The sequence below is a fragment of the Thalassophryne amazonica genome, chromosome 5 (assembly GCF_902500255.1).
Source record: "Thalassophryne amazonica chromosome 5, fThaAma1.1, whole genome shotgun sequence".
Classification (NCBI taxonomy): domain Eukaryota; kingdom Metazoa; phylum Chordata; class Actinopteri; order Batrachoidiformes; family Batrachoididae; genus Thalassophryne; species Thalassophryne amazonica.
This window is the reverse complement of record NC_047107.1, coordinates 133,236,390-133,251,590: the sequence shown is the minus strand read 5'-3', so window position 1 is coordinate 133,251,590 and position 15,201 is coordinate 133,236,390. Positions and strand designations below refer to the sequence as shown.

At 40.2% G+C, this 15,201-nt stretch overlaps 1 protein-coding gene across 1 annotated transcript in view; it reads right to left on the bottom strand.

Annotated features, from left to right (window-relative positions):
• med27 (mediator complex subunit 27) overlaps positions 1–15,201 on the bottom strand; it is a 71,400-nt gene that overhangs the window by 41,434 nt on the left and 14,765 nt on the right. The window contains exons 2-3 of the mRNA XM_034171435.1: positions 13,272–13,416; positions 4,785–4,915 (exon numbers count right to left, since the gene is read on the bottom strand). Coding sequence (XP_034027326.1) covers positions 4,785–4,915; positions 13,272–13,416 — 276 coding nt within the window. The remainder of the gene's footprint in view (positions 1–4,784; positions 4,916–13,271; positions 13,417–15,201) is intronic.

The window sequence follows — 15,201 nt, the reverse complement described above, 5'->3', positions numbered from 1 at the left end:
ATGTTCAAACTGATAAACTTTGTTTTTGTGCAAATATTTGTTCATTTGGAAATGGATGCTTGCAACACATTTCCAAAAAAAGCTGGGACAGGGGCAACAAAAGGCTGGGAAAGTTGATGAATGCTCAAAGAACATCTGTTTGGAACATTCCACAGGTGAACAGGTTAATTGGAAACAGGTGAGTGTCATGATTGGGTATAACAGGAGCATCCCCAAAAGTCTCAGCTGTTCACAAGCAAGGATGGGACGAGGATCAAAACTTTGTGAACGGCATGAAAAAAAAATAGTCCAACAGTTTAAGAACAATGTTTCTCAACATTCGATTGCAAGGAATTTAGGGATTCCATCATCTACAGTCCATAACAGGCCAAAAACCAACAGTGAATGTCTGTGACCTTCGATCCCTCAGGCAGCACTGCATTAAAAACTGACATCATTGTGTAAAGGATCTTACCACGTGGGCTCAGGAACACTTCAGAAAACCATTGTCAGTTAACACAGTTCGACGCTACATCTACAAGTGTAAGTTAAAACTCTACCATGCAAAGTGAAAGCCAAACATCAACAACATCCAGAAACGCCACCGCCTTCTCTGGGCCCGAGCTCATTTGAAATGGACAGACGCAAAGTGGAAAAGTGTGCTGTGGTCTCATGAGTCCACATTTCAAAGTGTTTTTGGAAATCATGGACGTCGTGTACTCTGGACAAAAGAGGAAAAAGACCATCCAGATTGTTACCAATGCAAAGTTCAAAAGCCAGCATCTGTGATGGTATGGGGGTGTGTTAGTGCCCATGGCATGGACAACTTACACATCTGTGATGGCACCATCAATGCTGAAAGGTACATCCAGGTTTTGGAGCAACACATGCTGCCATCCAAGCAACGTCTTTTTCAGGGACGTCCCTGCTTATTTCAGCAAGACAATGCCAAGCCACATTCTGCACGTGTTCCAACAGCATGGCTTCGTAGTAAAAGAGTGCGGGTACTAGACTGTCCTGTCTGCAGTCCAGACCTGTCACCCACTGAAAATGTGTGGCACATTATGAAGCACAAAATACGACAACAGAGACCCCGGACTGTTGGACAACTGAAGTCGTACATCAAGCAAGAATGGGAAAGAATTCCACCTACAAAGCTTCAACAATTAGTGTCCTCAGTTCCCAAACACTTATTGAGTGTTGTTAGAAGGAAAGGTGATGTAACACAGTGGGAAACATACCACTGTCCCAGCTTTTTGAAATGTGTTGCAGGCATCCATTTCAAAATGAACAAATATTTGCAAAAAAACAACAAAGTTTATCAGTTTGAACATTAAATATCTTGTCTTTGTGGTGTATTCAATTGAATATAGGTTGAAGAGGATTTGAAAATCATTGTATTCTGTTTTTATTTACATTCATCACAACGTCCCAACTTCATTGGAATTGGGGTTGTACACAGATTCCCTTCAGATCTGAACATAAGAAACATTTGGGAAAATAAAGTTGGCCATGTGGGATGGAAGTGACTTCATCATCAAAGTTTTGAGAGGTAAATTTATTGTTCAGTCCCATGTCCAGTAAAACTCAACTAAACAAACAGTCATTGTATAAACTAGATATTCAGTCACTGGACAAAAAAAAAGTCCCAAAGTTTTTGTATTGTTTTCCATGTAATAAACACTGTGTATAATTTTGAACAGTGGATTTCTGTAGAAAATGTCTCGTCCGATCTCAATGTGTTTCCATTAAAAACCCCGAGCAGTCAGGATGTGCACAGTAACAGAGGTACAAATTAAAGTTCAGCTATGACACTCGCCGATTTGAGGAAAGTGGGACCGGAGTCATTTCTGTGATTAAAAGACAGACCGTTTATTTTTTTCACAACGTGTTCAGACTTGGACCCGCAGCCTGATGTGCACCTGTTAAATCAGACACAAAAGGCCGTGATTTGACACTTTTCTGCTTTCAATCCTTCGTCTCCCATCATATTATAACAGTTTTTACAGCGCTCACAGATTAAAAATGGATCAGAAAAGGCCACACATTTACAACATGGAGGTGATGATTGTAGAAAGAAAAGCTTGTTGAGGGTCAAATTAATGCAGAATAAAGTATAATCCAGAGACGGAGAACTTTAAAACTGTCACAAACGTCATTGTATGACACAGAGTTACAGATCTGCAGCTGCATAAATCAGGCTTTAAATTCATTACATAAATCATCATAAATTGTAAGTTTGATAGCTTAACTATTTTTATATTTATTTTGATAGTATCTGTACCTGGATGTGTTGCTGTTTGTGGTTAAATTAATTTAAAAAATGTTGAAAACATTAAAGGTTCATTCAGTAGTTCAGCGCAGTTGGAACAGAAATGGCGCCGTGTTCTGAGAAGCTCCCATTATCAACCCCGCCAATGACACACCCCCTTTTTGTGTTACCCTGGTGACAAGTGCAGGATCCAGATCATTTTGTTTCATTCAACCAAGATGTCTGATGAAGGTGAGAGTTTTAGCCTCCCGAGCAGGGAGAATTCTACAACGCGAGTCTCACAATGAAATTAGTGAGACATCAGTGAAGACGACACTCATGACTGCACAGAGAGACACGAGAACATTCCATAATTGACATATTTACATGATTTACCTGCGTTATTCGTTCTACATGATTCATGTGTATGATTACTGTTCTTTGTTTTTGTTGTAATACGTGATAAATATCTTATCATGTGTGCTTATGTATCACGCCCTGTATCACGCTCCGATGTACCTGTCCTTCGGACTCAGGCTCATACAGATACAGATAACATTGGGTATATATAATAAAAGATGGTTATTATTCCTGTATTCCACCTTTGCTAATAAAAAGCCCTAAATTCTGCACTTTTGCTTTAAACACAAAACACACACGACTCTACCCCTTTTTAACAAAAACACTTTTTAAAAATGTTTTTTCTAAAGTGACCTTTGCTCAGCAGGAAAATATCTGGATAAATTATTTATTCCATTCTTGTAAATTATCAAATGTTCTGAGTAAATATGTTTTTTGACTAACTGTTCAGTTTCGTATATATAAAGGGACGTGATAAGGTATACGTCTCCGTCTCTCTTACCGGTGTTTTCAGTGCTCTTATTCTTGTAACTGCCAGCAAGTCTCCATTTGTCTCATGTACATGAGAAGGCACAGTGAGTAACATGTTGATGGGGCTCTGGTGAGGAGAAGGAGAGATTTTTCTTTTCTTTTCAGCCATTTTACAGTTCAGATCCCCAGCGTGCTCCTTTATTATAATCAAGTACTGTGTTATGATGCTGGCATTATTCAGCTGTTTGATTATCTGCCCTTTATGCACCTTATTCAGCAAAGGAATACATAGGGATTATGTCTGACCGAGGGATGGGGCTGGGAGTCCTGTCACCCCTCTTAGTCCTCTCCAGTGAAGATGAGCTCCAGAGACTCACACCAGGCCAGCGGTGTGAGTGTCTGAGTGTTTAGAGACCATATTTTGACAATAATTAATTTGGATTTCTGTTAGTATAGTATTACACCATGTGGGAATTTGTGCACATTCCTTGCTGAGGCCCCAGGCGTTGAAAAAAGGGTCAAGCCTCCTTTTTTTTTTTCCAATATTTATTTCATTCATTTAAAAGAAAAACAGAAAAGCAGAAATGAATATATTACAAGACATTGAATGAAAAGGAGCAGAGGGAAGAACAAGTCTTATATTTTCTGTCCCTTTTTACAATACAATCTTTCAATTTTAAGCATCATTATTCAACATTATTTAACAGATTACATTTTTTGACTTTGTCACATACCACTGACTTATTTCATAATTTTAGCCATTATTTAAAAGATTACATTTTTAACAGGTTACATTTTAGACATAAAACATTTTAGACATTATTAACAGATTACATTTTAGACTTTGTCACAACCCACTGACTTATTTCATAGTTTCATACTTACTTAATACATCTAGTTTAATACATTTTTTAAATAATTTAAGCGACCTTCATTCTTTGATTTCTTTGTTGAGGTTGTTCCATAATTTTACACCATTCACTGCAATACTCCGTTCCTTTACTTTGGTTCTGAATCTTGGTTTTCCTACACTGGTTCATTTTCCATCTCAGTAATGCTGTTTGCTCACATGCTGAGTCAAGGAATGGCAGGTAGTTACATTTCCGTTGTGCTTATTTTTGTTAGTGTGTCACTGTGCTCTAGTTAAGGTCTCCTATCTGCATGAAAAGGCACATCAAGTCTCCACTTCTCTTAACTGCACAACAACAGTTTCACCAGTGAGGTGACTCACCAAATGCAGACTGCAGCAGCTCAAAGAGGTTATTTTCATCAACATAATACCCGAGTTGTTCTGAAACCACTTTTTAAGAATTTTAGAGCAAAAGGATAGGCTTGATATTGGTTTATAATTTTTCAAAGACCTGGATGCAGATTGGGTTTCTTAAGAAGACGATTGAGATCACTGCAGAGTTAAACATTTGGCGGAACAGAAGCTGAGGTTAGTGACAGGTTAATAATTTTCAGCAGAGTGGGTCCATGTGTAGACCACAGGTCCTTAAACAGTTTAGTCAACATGGAGTCAAAAAGACAAGTTGTGCTTTTAGCAGAGGCTCAACTGAAGACCTTACCTAAGGCTTAGGGTCAGTAGTCCCCAACTGCTGTACTCTAAAACCTAACCACACAAAACCTTTGACATTTAGCACTGTATAAGTACTGCTCATGGTGTAAGGAGTGATATTCATGCAGTACTACACTATGATATACATTCAACTACAGTACTCACTGAGGAGGTAGCACAAGGGTACTGGGTTGGACTTTGGGTCGCCTCTTGGCTGATGCTCCCATCTGATTGGCTGACCGTTTGAGTGACTGCTGGTTCAACAAACTGGAGGCCAGACCAGCGTGATACTGCAACTACAGGGACAGAGCAGACTGTTTATGTAAAAGTCAAGAGGTCTCATTCCTTCAGAAACGCTCTGTGACGACAACCTGTGGGCTCTTAGGTCCACACGCCGCAGTTTGGAACACTGATTATGGACTTCAGACCTGGAGCTAAGAGCCCGGTCACATGGCACACGGTGATAGCTGAACGAAGGAAAAAAGTCACAAATTCACGAAGAAAAATGTCGACACTTTAAACAAAATCAAAACGAAACATTCACGATGACGTGATTGACAGTGGGTATGAGACAGAGCACAGCCAGACCTGTCCTCATGTCCGCAGCACCTGCAGGGGCGGGATCCAGTTTTCGTGACAACAGGTGAGAGACATTGTTTGTCTTCACTACAACAACAGTGTATGCACAAACACACCGGCCACAAACGGCTGGAACGTGCATAAATAGTTCAAGTAGCTGATCAAACGTCCTTGCTGCTGTTGTTTCTGTACAACAACGTTGCTTTTCGTCCCACATGGACGAGTCATCAGCGATACAAGGATGTTACGTGCAGCTCGTCAGAGCTTTAATCAGAATCACCTTTATTGTCTTTGCACAGCAATCAGCACAATGAAATTTACTTATGCATCCTAAAAACAAAGCAATAAATATTAAGAACATCGGGGGGGGGGGGGGGGGGGGGGTTCAGAGACCTCTAAATTACACCATTATTCCAGTTAGACATTTGTCTCATATTGCACATGTCCCTCTAAAACAACAATTAACATTTAAAATACCCAACCTTAATAATAATAAAAAAACAAAACAATCCAACATTAATAAATATACCTAAAAGTTGTATATTTTACATTATACACAGCTGAGGCACTGCGTGGTGCCCTTAATCCATATGGTCCAAAAAACGGTTAGAACCAGTTTTTTTTTTTAATTCTAATCTTTCCCCTCAGACCTTCGTCAACAACGATAACAGAAACAGGAAGTGTCGTAAGACGTCTTTCTTGCCACTTTAATTTGTAGAACAATTGTGTTCTGCTGCCATCTGTCAGTGATATAGTATCATTTGCACTTGGTGTTGCAGCCATTTGTTTGGGAGGTAAATAAAATCACATCTTATTTGGTTTGAAAAAATAAGTTTATGGGTGATTCTTTAACTACGGGCACTATTGGCCTTGTAAATGTAATTTCCACCACACCATTGCCTTACAATATAAAGCACCTTGGGGCAACTGTTTGTTGTGATTTGGCGCTATATACATGTGCTCTGATGTCACTGTTTATCTCCATAGACACTACCCAAACAATCTTTCATACAAACTGTTTAAAGGGACATTACAGTGTTGTGGTGGAAATTACGGCAATAGTGTGGGACAACTACATTTTGTTTAAAAAAATCACAACAGTTGTATGACACTGAATACCCCAATTATGTTTTGACTATTTTACTGATATTTTATTCAGAGATATTTTAAAACATTAGAAAAAATGTTTCTTTACCATTCATTTTTATCATTGAAGATCAAAAGTCTGGGTGTGGGACAAGCACAAAACAGCAATATTTGCATATAATGATGCTGAAAAAAGGTGAAAATGTCATCATAGACTACTAGAACAAATTTCTTAACACACTTTCATTGTAAAGATAACTATAAAAGTGTGAAATTTCCCCTTTTTTCTGTTTTTCATATAATATGATCAAAGGACATAATAAGTGCCCGTAGTCTAAGAATCACCCTTATATTCCTTGAAATGACTGGGTACTTAAAATTAAGAAATCTAATTAATAAAACATAAAATAAATAAAATACTGGGTGCTAAAATGGAAATTAAGAAACTGAATAAAAATAAGCACTAATAAATAATAATAATCATCATAATAATAAAAAAGATGGCACTGGGAAAAAGCTCAATATGAGGACCTCCATAATCGGAGGTACAGTACGACTTAGCATGCAGTTAATATAAAGTGTTACCCTCTTTTTTCAGGACAACCTGTACTTTCAAAATATATATGCTATAGTTGTGTTTTACAAGTGTAATAAAGGTTTACAATCAGAAATAAGAAAGGAAAACATAAAGCGAAAAAATGACAAGTTTACTCAAAACACACAGCAAACTATCATGAACAACTGTTTTGACACTTTATAAAGTAATTTGAGGTCTTGTGTGAAAGACTGTACAACAAAAAGGTTCAAACAATAAACGCAAATGCACATTTTGAACAATATATACAAAATGGTCTATGCGTTTTGTTTGTCTTCATCTCAAAGCAATTTAAGTCTGCTATTGCACAAAGGTCAAGTCACAAACTTCTACTTCTACTGTGTTTTGGAGTGTTCTGTCCTGCTCTGAAAGCAGCTTTGACACCTTGGCCCATTTACACTCTGAGGAGCAGCCCCTCCCCCTCGCTCCATTGATATGGTGAACAGTGCTTCACGCTGGAGCAAGAGAGCTATCCACAGGCTTTTTCATTAACATTCACAGGTAATGAGGAGTGGAGCATCTCTAAAACCACCACTTTGGATGGAGCAGCTCTCATTTCTAGAAATCTGGCCAATTTTCTTAAATCCTCCAAACCGTGACTATCCAGGGTTGGGACCAGGAAGCAGAGTTGTAGTCTTACACACCTCTCTGCAGCTTCTCTCCCCCTGCCATCCCCTCATTACCCCATCCCCGTAGAGACGGTGCCTGCTCCCAGACCACCAATAACCAGCAAAAATATATTTAAGTATAAAAATTCAAAAAGAAAAAAATAATATAGCACCTTCAACTGCACCACAGACTAAAACAGTTAAATGTGGTCTATTAAACATTAGGTCTCTCTCTTCTAAGTCCCCGTTAGTAAATGATATAATAATTGAGCAACATATTGATTTATTCTGCCTTACAGAAACCTGGTTACAGCAGGATGAATATGTTAGTTTAAATGAGTCAACACCCCCGAGTCACACTAACTGTCAGAATGCTCGTAGCACGGGCCGAGGCGGAGGATTAGCAGCAATCTTCCATTCCAGCTTATTAATTAATCAAAAACCCAGACAGAGCTTTAATTCATTTGAAAGCTTGTCTCTTAGTCTTGTCCATCCAAATTGGAAGTCCCAAAAACCACTTTTATTTGTTATTATCTATCGTCCACCTGGTCGTTACTGTGAGTTTCTCTGTGAATTTTCAGACCTTTTGTCTGACTTAGTGCTTAGCTCAGATAAGATAATTATAGTGGGCGATTTTAACATCCACACAGATGCTGAGAATGACAGCCTCAACACTGCATTTAATCTATTATTAGACTCAATTGGCTTTGCTCAAAATGTAAATGAGTCCACCCACCACTTTAATCATATCTTAGATCTTGTTCTGACTTATGGTATGGAAATTGAAGACTTAACAGTATTCCCTGAAAAGTCCCTTCTGTCTGATCATTTCTTAATAACATTTACATTTACGCTGATGGACTACCCAGCAGTGGGGAATAAGTTTCATTACACTAGAAGTCTTTCAGAAAACGCTGTAACTAGGTTTAAGGATATGATTCCTTCTTTATGTTCTCTAATGCCATATACCAACACAGTGCAGAGTAGCTACCTAAACTCTGTAAGTGAGATAGAGTATCTCGTCAATAGTTTTACATCCTCATTGAAGACAACTTTGGATGCTGTAGCTCCTCTGAAAAAGAGAGCTTTAAATCAAAAGTGCCTGACTCCGTGGTATAACTCACAAACTCGTAGCTTAAAGCAGATAACCCGTAAGTTGGAGAGGAAATGGCGTCTCACTAATTTAGAAGATCTTCACTTAGCCTGGAAAAAGAGTCTGTTGCTCTATAAAAAGCCCTCCGTAAAGCTAGGACATCTTACTACTCATCACTAATTGAAGAAAATAAGAACAACCCCAGGTTTCTTTTCAGCACTGTAGCCAGGCTGACAAAGAGTCAGAGCTCTATTGAGCCGAGTAGTCCTTTAACTTTAACTAGTAATGACTTCATGACTTTCTTTGCTAATAAAATTTTAACTATTAGAGAAAAAATTACTCATAACCATCCCAAAGACGTATCGTTATCTTTGGCTGCTTTCAGTGATGCCGGTATTTGGTTAGACTCTTTCTCTCAGATTGTTGTGTCTGAGTTATTTTCATTAGTTACTTCATCCAAACCATCAACATGTCTATTAGACCCCATTCCTACCAGGCTGCTCAAGGAAGCCCTACCATTATTTAATGCTTCGATCTTAAATATGATCAATCTATCTTTATTAGTTGGCTATGTACCACAGGCTTTTAAGGTGGCAGTAATTAAACCATTACTTAAAAAGCCATCACTTGACCCAGCTTGACTCATCTCTGTGCTTGTTCTGTTAGACCTCAGTGCTGCTTTTGATACTGTTGACCATAAAATTTTATTACAGAGATTAGAGCATGCCATAGGTTTTAAAGGCACTGCACTGCGGTGGTTTGAATCATATTTATCTAATAGATTACAATTTGTTCATGTAAATGGGGAATCTTCTTCACAGACTAAGGTTAATTATGGAGTTCCACAAGGTTCTGTGCTAGGACCAATTTTATTCACTTCATACATGCTTCCCTTAGGCAGTATTATTAGACGGCATTGCTTAAATTTTCATTGTTACGCAGATGATACCCAGCTTTATCTATCCATGAAGCCAGAGGACACACACCAATTAGCTAAACTGCAGGATTGTCTTACAGACATAAAGACATGGATGACCTCTAATTTCCTGCTTTTAAACTCAGATAAAACTGAAGTTATTGTACTTGGCCCCACAAATCTTAGGAACATGGTGTCTAACCAGATCCTTACTCTGGATGGCATTACCGTGACCTCTAGTAATACTGTGAGAAATGTTGGAGTCATTTTTGATCAGGATATGTCATATCCTTTAATTAATATCAATGCTGAAAGGTACATCCAGGTTTTGGAGCAACACATGCTGCCATCCAAGCAATGTCTTTTTCAGGGACGTCCCTGCTTATTTCAACAAGACAATGCCAAGCCACATTCTGCACGTGTTACAACAGCGTGGCTTCATAGTAAAAGAGTGCGGGTACTAGACTGGCCTGCCTGCAGTCCAGACCCGTCGCCCACTGAAAATGTGTGGAGCATTATGAAGCGCAAAATACGACAACGGAGACCCCGGACTGTTGGACAACTGAAGTCGTACATCAAGCAAGAATGGGAAAGAATTCCACCTACAAAGCTTCAACAATTAGTGTCCTCAGTTCCCAAATGCTTATTGAGTGTTGTTAGAAGGAAAGGTGATGTAACACAGTGGGAAACATACCACTGTCCCAGCTTTTTGAAACGTGTTGCAGGCATCCATTTCAAAATGAGCAAATATTTGCACAAAAACAACAAAGTTTATCAGTTTGAACATTAAATATCTTGTCTTTGTGGTGTATTCAATTGAATATAGGTTGAAGAGGATTTGAAAATCATTGGATTCTGTTTTTATTTACATTTTACACAACGTCCCAACTTCATTGGAACTGGGGTTGTATAAGCTTTGCTTCTGCCTTCAACCTTTTGACCACACGGGGTCACTGTACGTTGTTCTTTTTATGAGTTTTGTTATTGTCTGCGTGCCAAATAAATAAAATTAATTCATTCATTCATTAATGTAGTCAAAGTACAAGTCCTCTCACTTCATCTGTGAGGTGGAGTGCAGCCACAGCGCCGTGGTTGTGTAAATGCACTGCGTCACTTTAAATAAACAATAAGCCTCTTTCAGATCATCAGACCCTCATTCTCTTTAAACACTATTTTATTCAATGTGCTGCTTTGGAAAGTTGTAGCTTCTGCTGCTACATTGATTAGCTCTTTACATCGGTTATGTACATGCTCCACGACTTGTTCTCCATTATATAGGGGAGCGTTACAGCGCCACATTCAGGCCTTGTGTACATACTACAGTACAGATATTTCTTGAAATGGTGCCATGTTTACAAAACACTTTGAAAACAACAAAGAAAGCGATCATGTCCATTTCCGCACAGACAAGGCATGAGTTTGTCATTTCAAGGCCCAGTCACACGGCACTTAAAGGGCAACGAAGCCCAAACATAACAAGAAATCTGGACTTTTGTTGACTTTCGATGGCATCGTTTCACCTTTGGGCAGCTTCGTTCCTGCAGGTGGTGCTTTGTCAGGATTTTTAAACATGAAAAATTTGAACAAATGCCACCAACAACCTCAATTTGTCCATATTTCATTTTGCGGTAGTTCTTGACGGTTTCTTATCGTTTGCTTAGTTTTTGTAACGTTAACATTTAGTTTGACTTTGTTTGACCAGCTGAATGTTTTCACACAGTACAGAAGCTGGTAGAGAAGCTTGAATCTTCGACTGGACTGGGTTGCTTGACACGAGGACGGTTTGCTTCAAATCGCAGAAACCTCCTCAGCTAAAATTCTTGCTCTGGTAGTCTGACTTCCGTCTAGACTTTTGTAGAGAAGAATAAAACAGAAGCCAACAAAAGCTGGCGTTTTTAACCTAACCAGACCCCTCCTACCGAGAGGCTGACTGCTACAGGCTAGTGACTAAACAATTGCTCTAATTAGCGCCTATTGCGCTCTAGTTAGCACCCTCCTAATGACAGGGCAGCTGTCCCTCCTAATGATGGGATGGAAGCCACTGCGTGTGATGTGGCGAGAGATGCCGCTCATGCCGTGGTGCGGGCCAGTCAGAAAGAATTCGTCGGCCTCTCCGCCAGCGCACAGCAGTCCGTGATCGTGGCGTTGGCCAGTGCTGTGCACATGAGGAGAGACTTGCTGCATAAAAAGTCCGGCCGGAGCTGTTCTGTCCATGATCTCTGAAGGTCTTGCTGTCCTCCAGCCTCTGCAGACAGAAGAGCCTGCTGGCTCTTTCAGCGTCTGACAGCTCAAAAGTTTTGATCACTGCGTACTACATGACTCTGATCCATGCACTTGCATGCACGTTGTGATGATCCCAATTGCTGTGTTCCCAGCTGGACGCCGTGCTTTGTTCCACCTGCAGCCATGCACTCTGCACTGGATGCTACATATATAAAATAATTTTTTGTTGGCAGATTAATAATTTTCTCTGCAAGTTGTCTGCTGAAAATGGCTCTAATCTTCCTGAATCAGAGGAGCACACCAGCTGGAGCCATTTGCGCGCCGAAAAAGCTGGAGAAAGCACATGGAGCCGTCTAAAAAGGTAATTATTTGTCATGTTTACATTATCATGGCTTGGTAAAACAGTTGCATGTTCTTTCCTTCTTGTGTGCAGCTGTTAAAGCATGTTTATGAGAGATTTAACATCTCATTATAAGTAGTTTAGAGAAGCGTGACTTTGAGCCATCAAGTGTGAAAAATGTTTGAGCAGGAGCGGACATTCGCGTGTGAACAGCTTTGATCCACAGAGGTATATGAAAACAGAAAGCCCAGTGTGACTGCTGCATTCTTTTTTTTTTTTAACGTTTGAGTTGCTAAATCATGTACGAGGCAGTCCTTCTGTGCGCGCCCGTATGTGCGCTACAACACACCCAAACACTGGATGCATTCAGGTGAAGCATGTGCCTGTGTGCGTGTGTGTGACTAACACACAGCCGCAGTGCCGGTGATCAGAAACACCAGGGTTTTGAAAGAAAGAAACAAAAAAAAAAAAAAGTAGAGAGACAGACAGCCTCTCGCGCACAGCGTGTCTTCAGACAGTGAGGATTCTGATGATGAACGAGATGATACCTCTTTTGTTCTGAACAAGGAACCAGACCAAGTGGTGGATCCACTGACGTGAGCACAGTGGGTTGGTACATGCGCTTCTGTTTGCAGCTGAGCTCTGTCCCAGCACTGAGTCCTGGAAGGCAGAGATGCAGACACACACTGCTCCAGCAGCGGCTCCAGGCGTGTTTCATTGGAGATCAGCGTGACCTTCAGTTTCGTTTTGTTCCTCTGTCGTCCCTTTTGCACTCTTGATTTGCAGGCTATTCGGTGATGGGAAAAAGTTGAAATCTCATTCGTCGACCTTTCCTCTACGAATTGTGACTGTGTTTTTTTTTCCCCCTTTGTTCAGGAATCGTTGCTGCCGTGTGAAGGGGCCATTAGATAACGTAAAACTGAAGTCACAGGAAACGGCTTCCATTGGTGTTTGAAAAAGGAAAATGATTCGAGCTTCTCCCTGATGACCGAGCACCACAATGCTCAAAATTTTGGGGGAGAGCTCTGGACTTTCACCTCCTTCTTAAAATTAAAGTGGGATGGACAGATGAACAGAGTTTGGTCCTAATAGTCATTTTATGATGCAGAGCGATACGTGATATTCAGAGTCTGTGAAGGCATTTTGAAATGAAAACGCACAGCTGGGGATCAGCTAGAAGCCCTGGAGGATGCAGGAGAGGAGCGTCGTTACCTTGTTGGACCACTTGTAGGCCTGCAGAAGCTGGGAGTAAAGAGGGGTTTTGTCCTGAACTGGATCCAGGCTGAGCAGGCCGCTGTTGTGAAGGGGGTGGGACTCTGAAGGCCGACCAACCAGGCCAGAGAGTCTCTCCAACTCACTGAGGACAGAGACAGAAACAATAAGTTTGGTCCCAGCTGACACACAAACATCCCAACTCACAGCAGAAACAGACAATTAGGAACAAAGACAGTTCAATGATGTTCAGCAGCAGTGAAGAAGCAGAAGAACCCAACATGCATGTTTGTTTTAAGAAAGTACCCCGCCAGACAGCAACGTCTAACCGTGACCCCGCCAGACAGCAACGTCTAACTGTGATCCCATGAATTCATTTTATATCATGCCAACTCACAATAACGTTGTCTCAAAGCGCCTCACAAAAACAATTCAAAAACAAAAAACATTCAAAAACAAACAAAATAAATGAAAAGATTAAAAAGCACAATTTAAAAGACACGATTAAAATAAGAAGAAAAACTAAAGAAATAAAAATCAATTAACACAATAAAAATTAGAATGACATAAAATACTATTCATAGGCATGGGAGAAGAAATTCATTTTGAGTCGAGACTTAAAAGCGTCCATAAAATCGGACTGCCTCACTGACACAGTGAGACTGTTCCACACAGCAGGGGCATGGTAAGAGAAAGCTCTTTGACCCACTGACTTCTTCTTCGCCCTAGGAAGACAGAGTAGTCCCGCATTCTGTGAGCGCAGAGCCTAAGCTGGTACGTAGAGTTTCTCCAAATCAGCCAGGTAGCAAGGTGCTAGTCCATGAACAATTTTAAAGGTTAACAGTAAAACTTAAAGTCTGCTGTAACAGAGACAGGAAGCCACTGAAGAGGTGCCAGAATGGGTGTAATGTGGTCAAACCTTCTGCTTCCTATCAAAGGTCTCGCAGCAGTTTTCTGAACCAGCTGAAGACCCCTAATGCTGGACTGCAGTAACCCTGAAAACAGGACATTAAAATAATCCAATCTAGAAGAAACAAAAGCATGAATCAGGGTCTCAGCATCAGCCACAGACAGGATGGGATGAATCTTCGCTATATTTCGCAGATGGAAGAAAGCACCAAGAAAGCAAAGGAGTCTTATCAGAGTTTAAAAGTAGGAAGTTGCTAGACATCCAGCTTCTCACTGATGCAAGGCAATCTTGTAAGGATTTTATGTGAACGAGATTACTAGCAGTTATCAGCATGTATAACTGAGTATCATCAGCATAACAGTGAAAGGTAATCCCAAAACGCCGCAATATTTGCCCAAGGGGTGCTATATAAATGGAGAAAAGCAGGAGGCCTAAGACAAACCCCTGTGGAACCCCAAATGTCATGTCACTAAAGTCAGAGGTAGTGTTATTGTACAAAACACAGTGAGAATGATTGGTCAGGTATAGGGATGGATACTGATAAGATTTTATCGATATCGATGCCATTATCGATTCTGCTTATCGATCCGATTCCTTATCGATTCCCTTATCGATACCTCGTGAATTTTGTACTAAAAGTAGGCTTTACAGGTTTTCTATGTATTTCATTGAGTCTTAAAGTAAATAAATATGAAACTGGTCACTGTATCCTTGATCTCTGGACATAAATAAAAATAAAAAAAACGGTGTTTCGCTTTGAAGTTATTACTTCCGACTGGACTCTATCATTCTAACTTGACTCGTCAGAGAGCCGCGCAGCATTTGGAGATGTGTGAACAGAATGGAGGATGATTCTCGTTTCTTTCTCGCAACAAGACAGGAGTCCCAGTTAGTGACTTTAATCTGCACAAAAGTGCCTCACGATTGACACATTCAGGGATGAAAGTGGTGACAAACAAAAAAAGCTGAAACCCAAAATTACCCCCCAACACCACCCACACGAAAATGTTTGAATTCTAG